Source organism: Gopherus flavomarginatus, chromosome 3 (genome assembly GCF_025201925.1).
Source record: "Gopherus flavomarginatus isolate rGopFla2 chromosome 3, rGopFla2.mat.asm, whole genome shotgun sequence".
NCBI lineage: Eukaryota > Metazoa > Chordata > Testudines > Testudinidae > Gopherus > Gopherus flavomarginatus.
This window is the reverse complement of record NC_066619.1, coordinates 201,367,262-201,383,379: the sequence shown is the minus strand read 5'-3', so window position 1 is coordinate 201,383,379 and position 16,118 is coordinate 201,367,262. Positions and strand designations below refer to the sequence as shown.

General features: G+C 40.2%; 1 protein-coding gene across 2 annotated transcripts in view; it reads left to right on the top strand.

Moving 5' to 3' along the window:
• The window catches only part of GATB (glutamyl-tRNA amidotransferase subunit B), a 56,345-nt gene that overhangs the window by 858 nt on the left and 39,369 nt on the right, over window positions 1-16,118 (top strand). For both annotated transcript variants that reach the window (XM_050946484.1, XM_050946485.1), the window contains exon 2: window positions 2,031-2,181. In XM_050946484.1, coding sequence (XP_050802441.1) covers window positions 2,031-2,181 — 151 coding nt within the window. The remainder of the gene's footprint in view (window positions 1-2,030; window positions 2,182-16,118) is intronic.

Here is a 16,118-nt window from a genome sequence, read left to right as displayed (position 1 = left end):
CCTTTGCACCTGAGTGGAAACCCAGGCTCTGACTATATGCATCTGAATGCAGAATAAGGGCCTTATTTCAGAAAGCTTCTGGGAAAAAAAAACCCTTATGTTAGAAGGGAGATTTTGGGGGGATGTTTTCAAGTCAAATTATGCCCAAAATTTAGGTAAAAATAAGCTTTTTCCAAACTTGAGGCATGGAAATATTTCCATTAAGTACTTGAAAATCCTAGTGAAAATCATTTTAAGCAATCATTCTTCTGCAGTGTTTGCAAACCAAACATTGCAGTATAGTATGTGAAATTAATTAGAAACAGGCTATAAACATAAATTAAACAGATCAGTTGTTTTTCAGAGTCTGAACTGAGATCAGAGGTCAAAATGGGAGATGGTGAGTGAGGTAGTCTAAATTTCCACCTATTCACAACACAGAAATGAGATGCCACTCTCAGTAGATTGTGCAGGTACTTGTAATTTCATCACACCTCTACTTTTGTGTGTACTTTGATCAGCAATGAAGTAGTTTAATGTTGATATTAAAATTGACATAATTGATTCAAAATTAAGATTCTGTTCACATGGGTGCAAGCTGTCCACATTCGTCAGAGCTATTGTTTCAGGTCTTCTGCAGATACAGGCAAATATCATTGGTTTCAAACATAATAGCTAGATACAATACTTAATTGTTTTTTTTTAAATGAAACCTGAGCTTCTGGAGCATAACAGTGCAGCCACCATAAACAAGTAACTGCCTGCCAAGCCACCACAAGCCAGTTCAATATGATTCCTTGTTGAGATAAATGCTGAAATAAAACCGCATAAATAATGAAAGCAGTGTTAGGTGCCCTAATCTTGCAAACTCTTACTCATGTGCTTAACTTTACTATCATGAGTTGTCTTTTTAATTTCGTTCCCAGGTTTCACTGGAATCAATGGGATTTCTCAAAGTTGTAAAGTTAAGCACCTGTAAGAGTTTTTGGATTTAGGGCCTTAGATATTCTACCTGATGTCTGAAACATAGCTAATGAATCTTGCTTTTACAAATATGATTTTGTAATCTCAGTCAACACATGGAGAAGAACTATTTGTTGTAAAATACTTTATTTAAATTCCTGAAAATAATCCTAAGTGACAGTATTTCCATCCCATTACTCAGTTTTTGGTAGTGATGTAGTGAGTGGTTGAAGGAGAAAGACAGAACCCTGAACTCAAGTCTTGACAGATCAAGTTTATTGTGTTCACTTTTGAAAGAAATGCTGCATGTGATGTATTTGTTCAATGTTTTTCCCACTTATCAACTATATCTAAGTACTTAATATTGCTTTAGTATCTTGTTATACAAACCTGACTTCACCAGTGAAATACTATATTTCTGTCATTTCATTTGTACAAGGCCAGGTAATTACTTACAGAAACAGTCAAGCAATTCACACTGTGAAAGTGACACCCATCTCTTGCCTATATGAGGGTTATGGATGTGTGAATTGCATTTACTTTTCAGATGATATGTAGAAGCTCATTCTTGTGGAATATGTTCAGAGAGCAGTTGCTCTCCAATGGAAATTATGATTTCTTTATTATCAGACTACTAATGTTTATGCTAATGCAGTACAACCTTTTCCAACTTGCAAGTGATTAGCTGACAATGTATACATAATTGATATGCCACCTGTTTGTTGGAGACTTATCAAAGTATATGAAGTACAATTCATATTTATAATTTCTGTTGGGTATAAAATTGGAGGTTGATCAGGCAAGCTGTTACTTGTGTGGATTTGCCTCATTGATGCTACTCATATGAGTAAGATTTCATGGATTTAGACCTTTATTTTTTTCCTTCTTATATAATTGTTCCTACTTACCATCCTGTACCTGTATATAATGAAAAAGTTTGCCTCATATTTCCCTTCGATATTTATTATGGATCAGCAGCGCAGTGCTACCACATGGTATTGCAAGGGTTTTTTGGTCTTGTGTTTAGAAGTTTATGGAGGTTTAAGAGAGTATATGTTAATCATATTTACTTTCCCCTTCTCTTTCAGTGTTGCTCCATGGGTAGCAGTGGTGGGTCTGGAAATTCATGCACAGATCAGTTCCAACTCAAAGCTTTTCTCTGGCTCCCAAGTCCAATTTGCAGCACCACCTAATTCTTTGGTATCTTTCTTTGATGCTTCTCTACCAGGGACCTTACCAGTAAGTTACATTTCTTCTTAATTTGTTTCGTAAGAGAATCTTAACATTTTTTGTTGAGCAGATACTTTGAAGCACAATTCTTATCTTTTGTTCTTCGTAACAGTCTTTGTCTCTAGCACTGTTCTTTGTTTTCTAAAACTTTGGTTCACTATTTTCTTTCTGTGTACTTACTCTGTCAGATATCCATGGTGATCAAGTTACAGCTCCTGCTGAGGAATTAACTCAGGAATACCTCTTGCAGAGATTGAATTAATGGCAACTTCTTTTTGCTGTCAAAGTCGGTGTATTTGAATGGCAATGTTACTTTAGTTAATTTTACTATATTTGGCTAGCATGAAGCACTGGAAGCTCATTAAATGTGAGAAGACATATAAAATCCTATGAGTAACGTTAAGATTTTGTCAGTTATTTTTAGTAAAAGTCACCGGTCATGGGTAATAAACAAAAGTTCACAGAAGCTAAAATGCTTTTAAAATACTTTAAGAAATAAAATTACTAAAACTAATTGGGTGGGGCCTGACAGGGGGATAACTGAAGCCTGAGCCCCATGGTGGGGGTGAGAGACTGAGATCTGCTGCTGGGAGCTGGAGAATCCAGTACCCACCACTCATGGCAGCTCAGGGCTTCTGGGCCCCCTGTCAGTCTCAATAGCACAGGGCTAAAGCGGAAAATATCACGAGTCTCTGAAAATCATGGACTCTATGACTTTCGGGACCTTTGTGACAAAATCTTATCCTTACCTATGAGTGATGAGCATCTTGGTTTTCTAGTTTGACATTATTTTGCCATATGTGTTCTCAAGTAGCTGCTGTTTCCTATTTGGAATGTCTCAGTATAGAGTTATTTGGTCTTCTGAGCAAAACCGATCTGGTGTGGGAAAGTGTGAACCATACTTACTGATTGTTTGTTTTATTTGTAATACGCTAAAGATAAGCATGAGATAGGTGACCTGCTGAGCAGTTTTTGGTTAAAGTCTGCAGTTTTGGGGGCATGGACCAGACCTGGGTCTGTGTGTTGCAGCAGGCTAGCATGTCTGGCTCAACAAGGCAGGGTTCTGGAGTCCCAAGATGGCAGGGAAAACAGGCTCAGAGGCAAATTCAGCACATCAGGTGACAGTCCCAAGGGAGTCTCTGTGACCGAACCTGTCACACTGGTAACATAGGGCTCTTCATTGGTCAGCAGCCCCTTCAGGATGCTGATGTTCAGGTTAAACAACTTCTTTTCCACTTCAGTTATTCTGCTGCCGTCTCCCCCTAATCATTTTTAGTGTATCCTCTAACGTCACATTTTTACTTCTTTAATGTAGTTGTCTTTTGGGGTGAGCATGACGGTGCTACAAATATTTGTTCACTGTAAAGCTTCCTGGGGTCCTTTCTGGTGGCAAGTACTATATAAATGTAAAATATTATTTACTATATATACAAACTTGGTGTGAAGAGAAAGTAACCACTGAACAAGGTTATTGTTGTATCATATAACAAGTATGCTCTTTATAAAGCAATGAGAGTGGTGTCAAAGTATTTAAGGTAAAAGTACCTCCCCAAATGTATTTATTGGAAGTAAACCCTGAATTCCTTTCGCAGCCTTCTATTTTTTTACTGTGCTATTTGAAGATTTTATTTCCTTCACTAAAAAATAGCTTTAGGTAGGATTCTGAAATTGAGAATAAACCTAGAGAAATATATTTGGGATCTGGAGGGAATCCAAGCAGTTTGGAGAGACTTGTGGGGCTTGGGAAGAGAAATGCACGGTGACAAATCACAGTTTGTGAAAGTTAGATGGCTGAAGAAGCGGTGTTTGAAAGATCCTGGTAGAGTTTAGACGAGGTCAGTGCCAAATCAGGGCTAAGTTTCAGATCTGATGATACAGAAATCTTGAGCTGTTCTAGAGATAGTGAAAATCTTATAAGATGAGCTGTTCTCCGGAGATTGGTGGTATCTTGAGAGGAAATTGTATGAGAGTGGCTTTTCTGAGGAGATTTTCGCTGCACCTGAATTGCAAAATAAGTCCCTTCCAGTTTTGGATCCAGCCTATAACCAAAACCAGAATGTCAGATTCACATCTGAACACCTCCCCACACAGTGAATCTTGAAATGCGGTTTGCGTTCAAGATGTTTGTTTTGGCCCATTTTGTTAACATTTTGTTAATGATGTGAGGAAATCATACTTAAATCATATCTTTTATCAAATTGGAAGTTTTCCCATGAAAGAGTAAAAATTTGAGCAGGGTAAACATGAAAACTGGTAGAATGTTTCCCTTTTTATATATTTCTTTACTTTGTTTCTCTTGTTTTTGAATTGATTTCTGTGCTTTATAGGGGGAATGGCTATTTCCTTCATGATTGTACCCTGGTGGAAAATCATGGGCTCCAGGACATGCAGGCTTCTGCAGAGACGATAACTGCACCTGATTAGCAGGCAGCCTGATAGGTTAATTAAAAATTAGTGATCCTGCACTTGTTCACTTCCTCCAACTGCTTTTATCTGTACAAGGAAAAAAAAATCTTATTCCCAATATTGGAGAGAGCAGAGTTGAAAGTGAATATTAAAAAGTTCTTGTATTCGTATGTAAGAATGTGATATGGAATCCTTTCTTTAGTATCAGTTTTTTGTTTTTCTGTAGCACTTACTGTATTAGCCAGGGCTGATATTTGCTTTGTCAGTATAAATGTAGACTTATTTATTTAAGCAAGGTATTTTAGAATATGCATTGGTAATTTGTGGAGACAGAGAGAGAGTATTTTTGGAAATGTTTTAAATATAATTTTTCCTCTAATTTTTTAGACCAAAATATTTTGCCTGTGTTAAAGTTGTTGCATTTTGATGGTATAAGACTCTTTTTAGAGTCTAAATGTGTAGTAGTTTGTTTGAACTCTTCTTGTTTTTCAAAGAAACTAACAAGGAAAAGCAATGTTATAGTAGAACTGAGAAAACACAATATTTGTGCTATGTCTGCAATAGAGGATAACCACAGTAATAGATGTTCTAAGAACTGTAGTCACAGTTATTGCTCTGCACGGATACAAAAATGTATCTCTGCATCTGATCCGCAAAAATTGTCTGCAGATGCAGATATCTGCAGCTGTCCACAGATTTGCAGGGCTCTGCTTACCCTGTTTGGGCTGCAGCTCCGAGGCATCCCGTGCTGGAGCACTGTCAGGGTGAGCAGCAGTGGGGAGCCCGCATGGAGTCATGGACCCTCCACCTGCCCTCAGCTGGGCGGGGAGCCTGGGAGGCAGGGACATGGCTGGGGGCTGTTCTTAGCCCCCGCACTGCGGGCAGGTGTGGGGTCTACTGCGGTTCCCTGGCTGGGCTCACACTGGCCTGGCTTGGGGGCGAGAGGGGTGATCTGTGGAGCTGCACAGGGGCTGCTTGGGTCCCCCACCCAGGGCAGGTGGAGGGTCCACCACAGCTGCCTCCCTGGCTCTTACTGTGGCAAGGCTGAGGTTCTGAGCAGCCCAACTGGAGCCGGGTTGGGGAGAGCTGTGCTGGCAGGATCTTTCCACCTGCCCTAGGTGGAGGACCTAGGGGGCAGGGACATGGGGTGGAGCTGCCCAGGCCACCCACCCAGGGCAGGTGGAGGGAACCAGGCTCCCCACAGCTTTCAGCATGGCGCACCAGCAGGAAGAGGGGGCGGCTCAGAGCCGCAGCCCAGCTACGGTGAGAGCCAGGTGGGCAGCTGTGGAGAATCTGGGTCCCTCCACCTGCCCCAGGCGGGGAGCCCACCCAGTTTCCCCACCCCTCAGGTTCTCCCACCCAGGGCAGGTGGAGGGACCCAGACTCTCCACTACTGCCAGTGTCGCTTTCCCTGACCCGGCTTGGTCGAGGGCAGCTTGGAGCCGCAGCCTGGCCATGGTAAGAGCTGGCTGGGCAGCTGTGGGAAGCCGTGGCAGACCCTTCACCTGCCCTGGGTGAGAGGCCTGAACAGCCCCCAGCCCATGTCCCGGTCCCCTGCCCAGGGCAGGTGGAGGGTCTGCACCGCAGTTACTCACAGTGGCTGCATGGCTCTTACTGACAGAGCTCTGCGCGGATACAAGATTTGAATCCGCATCCACGATGCTATCCGCAAAAATGATCCACGGATATAAAGCGGATAACTATGACTAGAGCCCTACAAATCTGCAGGTATCAGGGTCAGAGAAAGTTAAATTTACTATGAGATTGAGAGAGAATTGCAGCAAGGATCATGTCTGTATTACTGCTCAGCTCTCCCATAATGCTTCCCTCTTGGCCCTAGAAGAAGAAGCTCTAGACATAACTGACATGATTGTCCTACATTCCTGGATTACTGGTGGAATACAGATGTGATTTGCTACTGCTGAGTATGTTATGTAGGAGGAGGGGGAGAAGTCTGTATTTTCTTTCTGTCCTAAGTATCTTTTGCCCCTATACTATAGTTATAGGAGAATGCAATTGATTCTCCTGCCTCTAGTACTCTGCAAGTGGTTCGCCAGAAACAATATGGTTGAGGGTCATGTCTGTTTCACTGTGCTGCTGCTCATGGTGATGCCTCTGAGAAATAGCTATGGGCACGAACAGCAGCTCAGGTGTGGTCAAGGTTGGAAATGGATAGGTTTTTAAGGGGAGGTGTCATAAGCAGATAGCTAAGGGTTAATGTCTCTTTCACCTGTAAAGGGTTAACAAACAGTAACCTGCAACACCTGACCAGAGGACCAATCAGGAAACAAGATACTTTCAAATCTGGGTGGAGGGAAGCCTTTGTTTGTGGGTTTTGGGTTTTTGTGCATTGTTCTCTCTGGGTCCTGGACGGGACTAGAGGTGCAACCAGGTTTCTGCCAATCTCCCTGCTACAGTCTCTTATCTATTCAGAATAGTGAGTAAGAAAAAAAGGCTGTTACAGTCTTTTAATTTGTTTTTCTTATTTGCAGATGGGTACTTGCTGGAAGTAGCTTAAATTGTTTCTGCTGGAGAAAGCTTCTTTCTATTGTCTATGAGCTATAAAAACCCTGTATATTTACCATCTTGATTACAGAGACAAGTTTTATTTTTTTTCTTCTTTATTAAAGTTTTCCTCTTTTTTAGAATCTAATTGATTTTTTGGTTATCTTTTGTAAAACTCCAGGGAAGGGAGTCTGCACTCACCAGGGAATTGGTGGGAAAAAGGAAAGGGAGGAGGGAAGAAAAACCTGCTCTCTGCGTTTATCTCTGTATCTCTCTCCAGGGAAGAAGGGAGGGGGAAGGGGTGATTCAAGGAGTTGAATCACGGTGGTCTCCTAGTGTACCCAGGGTGGGAAAGAGCTGGGAAGAAGAAAGGAGGGGGGAAGGGAAATGGTTTATTCCCCTTTGTTAAAGCAGCAAAGAATCCTGTGGCACCTTATAGACTAACAGACGTTTTGGAGCATGAGCTTTCGTGGGTGAATACCCACTTCTTCAGATGCATGTCCCCTTTGTTGTGAGACTCAAGGAATCTGGGTCTTGGGGGTCCCCAGGGAAAGGTTTCGGGAGACCAGAGTTTATCAGGTACTCAGAATCCTGATTGGTGGCAGCCTATCAGATCTAAGCTGGTAATTAAGCTTAGGGGAATTCATGCTAGTACCCATATTTCGGACGCTAAGGTCCAGATTTGGGAATTATACTATGACAGGAGGTAGGATAAAAAGCAGATAATCTCTTCCTCCTACTCCCTGATTTTGTTTTTGTTTAGCAGCTTGTTTCACTCTTCTTCCCCCTTATTCTTCCCACAGAGCTGTTCCTGTAGCAGTGGTGGAGCCATCTGTACTGTTTCCACACATACCTTGTCTCCATGCTACTATACACATTTTTTCCACTTACCCTAGAACTATTAGCGGTAATGGAGCCCCTCATCAGTGAAGAACATACCATACCATTCTCCACAGTTGCATCCAAATCCTTTTAGGGTTGTGCTTTCTCATGGAATTACATAGGGACACCCAAAGCTTTATAATGCACAAAAGCATAACTTTTTCACCATTTATATGTCCCGTTAAAAGTGCAGCAAACTCAGGAGCATCTTCCTTAAAGCTGAATGAGTTTGTTTTCTTTGAATGAAATAAACTCTACCCTAAGCATTGTCTTAGTGTTAGTGACCTTCCCCACCCCCCCAAAGATCCTACAGCTGCCAGGTATGGGGTCTCAGGTTTGTAGATTCTATGGCTGGAAGGGACCATTATGATCATCTTGTCTGACCCCCTGTGCAACACAGACCTTAGAAATTCCCCCAGATAATTCCTAGAGCATATCTTTTAGAAAAACATCCAATCTTGATTTAAAAATTATCAGTGATAAGGAATCCACCATGACCCTTGTTAAATTTTTCCAATGATTAATTACTCTCACTGTTAAAAATTTACACCTTATTTCTGGTCTGAATATGTCTAGCTTCATTTTAAGATGGATCAGATAGCAAGTTTTTAATGCATTTAATGTGTGCCATGTTTATTTTGTATCATTCTAGTTTTGTGATCAAAATGTTGTGTGATGTCAAGTCAAACACCTTAGAAGTCTGTCTATTACATCAACTTTATTACCTATGTCAATTTATAATCTGATCAAAAAAAGATATCAAGTTAGTTTGACAGGATCTGTTTTCCATAAATCCATGTTGATTTGCATTAATTACATTACTCTCCTTTAGTTCTTTATTAATCAACTCCTGTATCAGCCACTCCATAATCTTGTTTGGATTTGATGTTGGGATGAGAGGCCTATAATTACCCGGGTTATCCCATTTACCAATTTTTAAAAATGGCACATTAGCTTCTTTTCAGTTTTCTGGAATTTTCCCAGTGCTCCAAGACTTATTGAAAATCAGAGTTGATGGTACCGCAATTTTCTCAGCCAGCTCTTTTAAAACTCTTGAATGCAAGTTATCTGAACCTGCTGATTTAAAACTGTCTGACCATAATAGCTTCTGTTCAACATCCTTCAAAGATACTAGTAGAATGGAAAGAGTGTTATCACCATCTGATGAGACTATATTACCTATTTTTCACCCAAATACAGTTCAGAAATATTTATTGAATACCTCTACCTTTTCTTTAGAACTGATAATTCCACCATTTCCGTTTAGTATGGGCCAGCACAACTGTCAAGATTCTTTTGGTTCCTAATGTATTATTAAACTCCTTATTGTCTTTAACTCTTGTGGCCATAGATTTTTTTCCTTGTGCCTTTTGGCTTCCATTATCAATTTTCTACAATTCCTAACTTCCGATTTGTAGTCATTAGTATCAGCTCCCCCTTTCTTCCACTTATATACAAATTTTTGTTTACAGCTGCTTTCACTTACCCTCTAAACCAGGTGGGGATAATTGTTTTTAACCAGCACAGTTTTCTTCCTAGATTGTGGCTTTTTGGACATCTAGTAGATGTTCTTAAATTATTCCAAAATATCATTCACATTTTTCTGATTAAATTCTTCCTCCCAACTGACTTGGCTCATAATTGTTTTCAGCTGTATGAAATTGGCCCTATTAAAGCACCAGATGAATTGTGTCCTGTTGTCTTTAGAGGACCGAGTACAAAGAGGGAGTTGGGGGCATAAACAGCAGCCACTATAGACCCTGCCATAGAAAAGCCAGGTGGCACAAGACACGTCACATATACCGTAGCTTTTTGTAAAGCTCTGTTTATGAGCTATGAAGGTGACCTAATTTAAGGCCTGATTGATCTACCATTGAGGTTGGAAGTCTTTTTATTTTATGGGAGCTGAAATCAGGTCTATAGAAAGGGAATGAAAACTCATCTCAGGATTACTTGAGAGGTGCCTGAATAAATGATAGCTTTAGTCTTAGAAATAAAATGGAATGTCTGGTGTTTAAAAGCTATAGCCACTTTTCCCCACAATGGCTGAGGTTTCCAGACAACAGTTTCCAACTAAAAGCAACTATGCATTTTTTCCATTACAGGTGCTTCTACACGTTTAAAATGCCTGCGTTTACCCAATTTTTGTTGTTAATCATAGGAAGTTGCTGTATCCTTTCTCTTAGGCTCATCAGTTTCTCTACACAGTGAAGTCATTCGTCTTCTCCTTAACAGACAGAAACACTGCGATATAATTCAGGATTTAAATAGTCATAGAAATGAACACAAATTGAACATGAGCTTTAACCATAGCTATGTGTTTCTAGACTGTCAACCATTTTAAAATAACTGAAAGCTCCTAATGTATTTTCAATGTATCTACAATATGAACTGTATTTTTGTACTATTTATATGGTTTTTTAAATGATAAAGATTTCAGATATTTATGAAGAGAGGATTTTCAAAAGCACTCTGTGATGGCTTACCTCTGCTCCCATTGAAGTCAACATAAATTCCTGTTGTTTTCAGTGGGAACAGAGTTACATCACTGCTGAGCACTTCTGAAAATCTCACCTTGGATGTCTCAAATTTATCTGAATTTGCATCCTTCCCATGCCTTCGGATGTCACTTTGGACATGAACATGGCTCTGCCATCCCTGTTTATCCTGTGCTACTCTTTGCACGTTCTCAGTATTGTTAGATGGTATAAGTTTTCCTTCTGTAAGTACTGTTCAATGGAGGGATTTTTTGGTCAGCCTCTTTTACATGTTTCTCCAGCTTCCAAATGGCATGTTTGTTATGGCAGAGGCTCTGGCTTCATCCATATTACATGTCCCAGATATTTCCATCATCTTTTTTTTTCCTGGATAGCTTCAGAGGTAAAGAAGTTGTTCGACTCTGATAAATCTCAGGCACTTATTTTATTTTTTTTCCATTTTATACCTAGTATTTTCCTGAGGCATTTGCATTTACAGGCATTTAGATGTCTGCCTATACCTTTTGTGGATTTTCCAGCTTTCACATCCATATTTAAGGTAGAAATAACATTGGCATTAAAGAGTCATAGTTTGGTCCTTAAGTTGCAGATTTTTTGTTTAAGCTGCCGCTGATGAATCTTGTTTGAGGTGATGAATGCAGCTGCCACCTTGCCAATTCATGACATTATTTCCTTCCTGAAATCCTCATTGGCTTTCATGTTACTGCAAATATATGTGAATTGACTCACCTGTTGTAATCTTTTCTCTTCTAATGTAATGCTTGAGTTGGACGTGTCTGAGGTTCTCATTACATTTGTGTTTTCATAATTAATTATTAACCCCATCTTTCTTGTGATGCCAGACCAGTCTTTTGATCTTTGCTTGCATGTAGCTTGAGCTGTGACTTAGAAGAGCTATGATGACAGCAAAAATTAGATCTTCTCATGTACTACTGTTAAGCCACACAATGCCTGTGTTGGATCCATCTATGCTTTTTCTCACAATAAAGTCAATGATATTGCCAAGCAGCAAAGGCGAGAGAACTCATCTTTGGCACCCTCAGCTGTTAAACCATTCTCTCAAGTCTGCCTTTATTTATTTGTACATACTGCACCCTTATACAAGGCCTTGAAGATTTTAATCATTTTTGTTGGCATAGCTTAACACTTCAAGATGTTCCACAGTGAATTGTGATGGAGGCTGTCAAATGCTTTCTCAAAATCTCTTACGTTTACGATGTGGGCTTTTGCCATTTACTTCCTGTTTCCAGTAATTAGTCATAGGGTGAAAATCTGGTTGACACATGATCTTCCAGGTCAAAATTCCACCTGATATTCCTTTAGCTTTTCCTTATCTGCTATTTTATTCTGCTTAAGATGATATTGTGGAAAACTTTGTCTATCACTGCAAGGAGTGTAATGTCTTGCCAGTTACTGCAGTTGCTTAGATCATCTTTCTTTGGTATTTTGACTATACTGCCATTATTTTAGATTCTTCTGCAAACTTTTCCTGGCTGTGTACTGTTTTGAACTATTCAGTAATTTTATTGATAGTCTCGTCATTACAAGCTTTGAACATTTCCCTGGTGACTTGGTCTGCACCTGCCAGCTTTCCCAGGTTTTAACTTAAATGCATTTTTCTCTCCTTGTTTGTGATGTGAAATGTTACAGTGTCTAGTTCTGGGTGTTTGATTTCTTTGTCAATATCAATAATTCCTTGTGGTGTTGGCCTGTTCCTCACCTCTTGGAAGTGCTCTGCCCATGGCTCTTGCCCATGTCTCTATGTTCTTTTTCTGTTGTTAAGCTCTTTGTTCAACCTTAACGGGCTCTCCGGCTGGTGTAAACTTGCCAGTCAGAATCTTGTTGATTCTTTAAAAATGTGATGTTTTACTAGTGCCTCTTTCAGCAACTGCTTCAGCGTCTGTATTCAAATATTTCCTCCATGTTGCTCTTTGCTACTTTATCCTTTCTTTTTGTCTGCTGCTTTTTCTGAAGGTGTTTTTGAGGACTGATGTTTTGCTTTGGCTTGTTTCCTTTCTTGCACACAGTTCCATGTGGCCTCACATATCCAGACTTGTCTGGAAATAAACTGCAGGCATTGCGGCATCTATTAAACTATCAAGCAGAAAGAACCATGACATGTCTATAGATTTCTTGTGATGGTGTTAAGGCTTATAACATCTGAAATGGGTTTTTCAGTTCCATTCAAAATTGCTGATGTAATGTCTTGTCTGTTAGACTTTAGCTGTCAGTTTTCTCTATGCTTGTTCTATTATTTTTTTAAGTGTGATCTTCAGTCTTGTGACACACAACCTGTGATCACTTCTGACACAGCTCCCATTTTGGAGAGTTGACCTAAAGTTCTTTCCAGTACATAAAAAGTCAGATTGGTTCCATGGGATTCTGTCCAAGTTACAATATGGATATCTATGTGTGTGACTAGTGTTTCATCAGTTGAGTCCTGATACCTGCCACAGTTCTACCAATCTGACACCTTTCTCATTCTGGGGACCAAGGTCACACTTGCCCCATTGCCTTCTCCACTCTGTTGTTGTCATCCCCAACCTTGGTATTACTAAGCGGATGTCATGCTTGGCAATTTTGTCAGTCAGAGTTTGTTGACCATTGTAGAATTGATCTTAGATCTTGTCATGGTAGTTGCCTGTTGATATGTAATGTATATTTGTAATTTTCATGTTTATCTGGAAGCTGTTAATTGGCTACCACTCTGTAAGAGATTTTGCTGTTTTGCTGTTACCTCTGTGTGGTAACTGTATTGCTTCCCAGAATGTGTTATGATTTTGTTTTGATTTTTGAATCGCCTTTTCTCAACTCAGCTCCTGGCTATTGACATTCACTTATTCCAAGGATTTGGGGGTTATATTTGTCCATTTCTTTCATTACCTGTCTGGCTTTTGTTGTTGCAGCCTTTGTTCTAAAATTCCAAAAACCAACTTTTATCATTTATCTTTTAGTAAAGAATTTCTCCGTCTTGTTTTTGTTTTTGTTTTGATGGATTTCAACAAGGCTTGGCATGTCTGCCAAGAATGCGTTCATTACTTCAGAACTGGATACAGTATTCCAGCAGCAGTTGCACTAGTGTCAAATACAGAGATAAAATATCCTCTCTATTCCTACTCGAACAGAGATTTCCCTGTTTATATATCCCAGGATCACGTTAGCCCTTTTGGCCACAGCATCACACTGGGAGCTCATGTTCAGCTTATTGTTCACCATGACCGCAAAATTTTTTCAAAGTCACTGCTTCACAGGATAGTCCCTGTCCTGTAGGTATGGGGTACATTCTTTGTTGCCACATGTATATATTTACACTTAGCTGGATTAAAATGTATGTTGTTTGCTTGCACCTTACTTACCAAATGATCCAGACTGCTCTGTATCAGTGTCCTGTCCTCTTCATTATTTACCACTCCCTCATTTTTGGTCTCATCTGCAAACTTATCAGTGATGAATTTTTTTTTTCTTCAGGGTCACTGATTAAAAGTGTTGAATAGTATAGGGCCAAAGACTGGTCCCTGCGGGATCCCCCTAGAAATGCATCTTTTCAATGATGATTCTTTTTTTTACAATGAAACTTATTCAAACCTGTTACTATAGTGTTTGGAATTTATAACAGCCTTGAACCAGACTGGAATTTACAGTCTCAGAGCAGGGCTTTGGAGCTGTGCTCCAGCTCTGCTCCAGCTCCGGGCAAAAACCTGCAGCTCCACTGCTCCAGTGCTGCTTCGCCCTCCAGCTTTAGGCTCTGCTCCAAAGCCCTGCTCAAAAGGCCACATCAACAGAGCGTAGCCTACCTTTCAGTGATTTGGCTGATGGATCTTATGGATTCCTCAGGTTGTGCCAGCAGAGTTCATAGATTCTTTAAATCTGAGTGATTGGACTTCTCTCAAATTTTGCTAGAGTAGTGGTGCACCAGTGAAGTTCTTAACTCTGCTAGAAGCAGTCTTTGGCAAAGTACAAAACATACAGTGGGACCTAATAGTATTCAACGGTTCAGAATTCCAAAGTTGTACATGCAGGTTTATCCTGTGCCATAGATCTTGTTCAAAACTATGGAATAAAATAAATCTTCAGTTTCTAGACTATTGAGTATTGCAAAAAGTGGGGAAAATCTCATGTTCCAAAATTCTATCTCACTGAATGTCTAATTAGCCTAAAATTGTCCTTTTAAAAGTTTCTTTCTGGAAGGAGACCACAATGGTGAAATCTGCGGAGACCCAATGAATTGCAGGTTTGGGTCCTCTTCTGGAATGATTGCTGTGTCTCTTTAATGGCAGAGTCTGATCTTGCTCCCACTGAAGTCAATAGGAATTAGTCTGTTGACTTTGGTGTTATGCTTAGCCCATAAGCTCTCATATTACACATTCTAAACAATTATAAACACAAAATAGTTATTGCTTTCTAGATGGTGGGAAGACACAAAGGAAGAGGTCTCTGTAAACATTTGTCTGCAGTTGCAGAGCTAATATTCACAATTACATTAAAATGAAATAGATTTGAGAGCAATAATTTTGAAGTTTAAATTATTAATGCATTTCAAAGAAGCATATATCAGAGCAAAGTTAGTACTTTCCACACAGCACTAATGATAGGACTGAATGCATTTGTGGAAGCAAATAGAAACCAGAGTGACATAAAATATCCTTAAATTGAAAATGTGTGTCTAGCTCAGTGGTTCTCAACTATTCATTATGTATTACCTGGGCCGCAGGTTGAGAACCACAGCCCCCCTCCCTGCCCCCCACGACTCCCCGTGCAGCAGCCTTGACCCTGGACCTGGCCGGCAGCCCCCGGAGACCTGCCCCCATGGGGCCAACCAGTAGCCCCCAGATCCCCAATGCCATGCTGGGCGTCCGGGTAGCCCAGCAGCCTTTAGCACATAGCTGGGCCACAGCTGAGTGCTAATTGGGCTGCATGCGGCTGCAAGTTGAGAACCACTGGTCTAGCTATTGTGGGATAGAGGTTCTTAAGCTGTGGTTCATGGAGTACTTGGTGGTTTTCAGAGAGGTGAATGGATGGTCACGTTGTACTGCGTCCTTTTTGTTTCCAGCTGCTAAGTTGCATTTAAAGAAGCTAAAAATAAACTAAATACATTGTGTGTGGTTGCCATGGGATTGTTGGTGAGTTTTTGGTGGTCTGCATGATAATAAATGGCAGAGAAGGTTTCCTGAGACACTATTAAGATGTGGTGTACCATATGAAAATGGGTGAGGACCCATAGCCTAGAAGCAAAAGACTATAAGATCTTTAGGGCAGGAACTGTCTCCTTGTTCTGTGTTTGTAGAGCACTTAATGCAATGAGCCCTATTTTATGACTTGGGGCTCCTATGTGCTATTATAATACAAATAATTAATGAATTAAAATGTGTTGACAAAAGGATTGTAGGGAAAGCAAGCAGATGCTTTCTCCAGGGAAAGGAGTAGGTGAGTCACATCTTTGTCATTCACATTTTTTATATTCTTTAGCAATCTGTAGAGAATACCTGCTTTCTTACTGTACAGAAGTGATTGGTTATTGAATATGGAAATTTAGGTTTTTAGCTAAAAGCAAATTAATTTTAGTCAGTCCATTGATAAACATCTTTGAGTCTTTTAAAAAAAAAAAAAGAGGAGGAAGAAGTACGTTAAATAGTGATTAGATTGCCAGCACTGGTG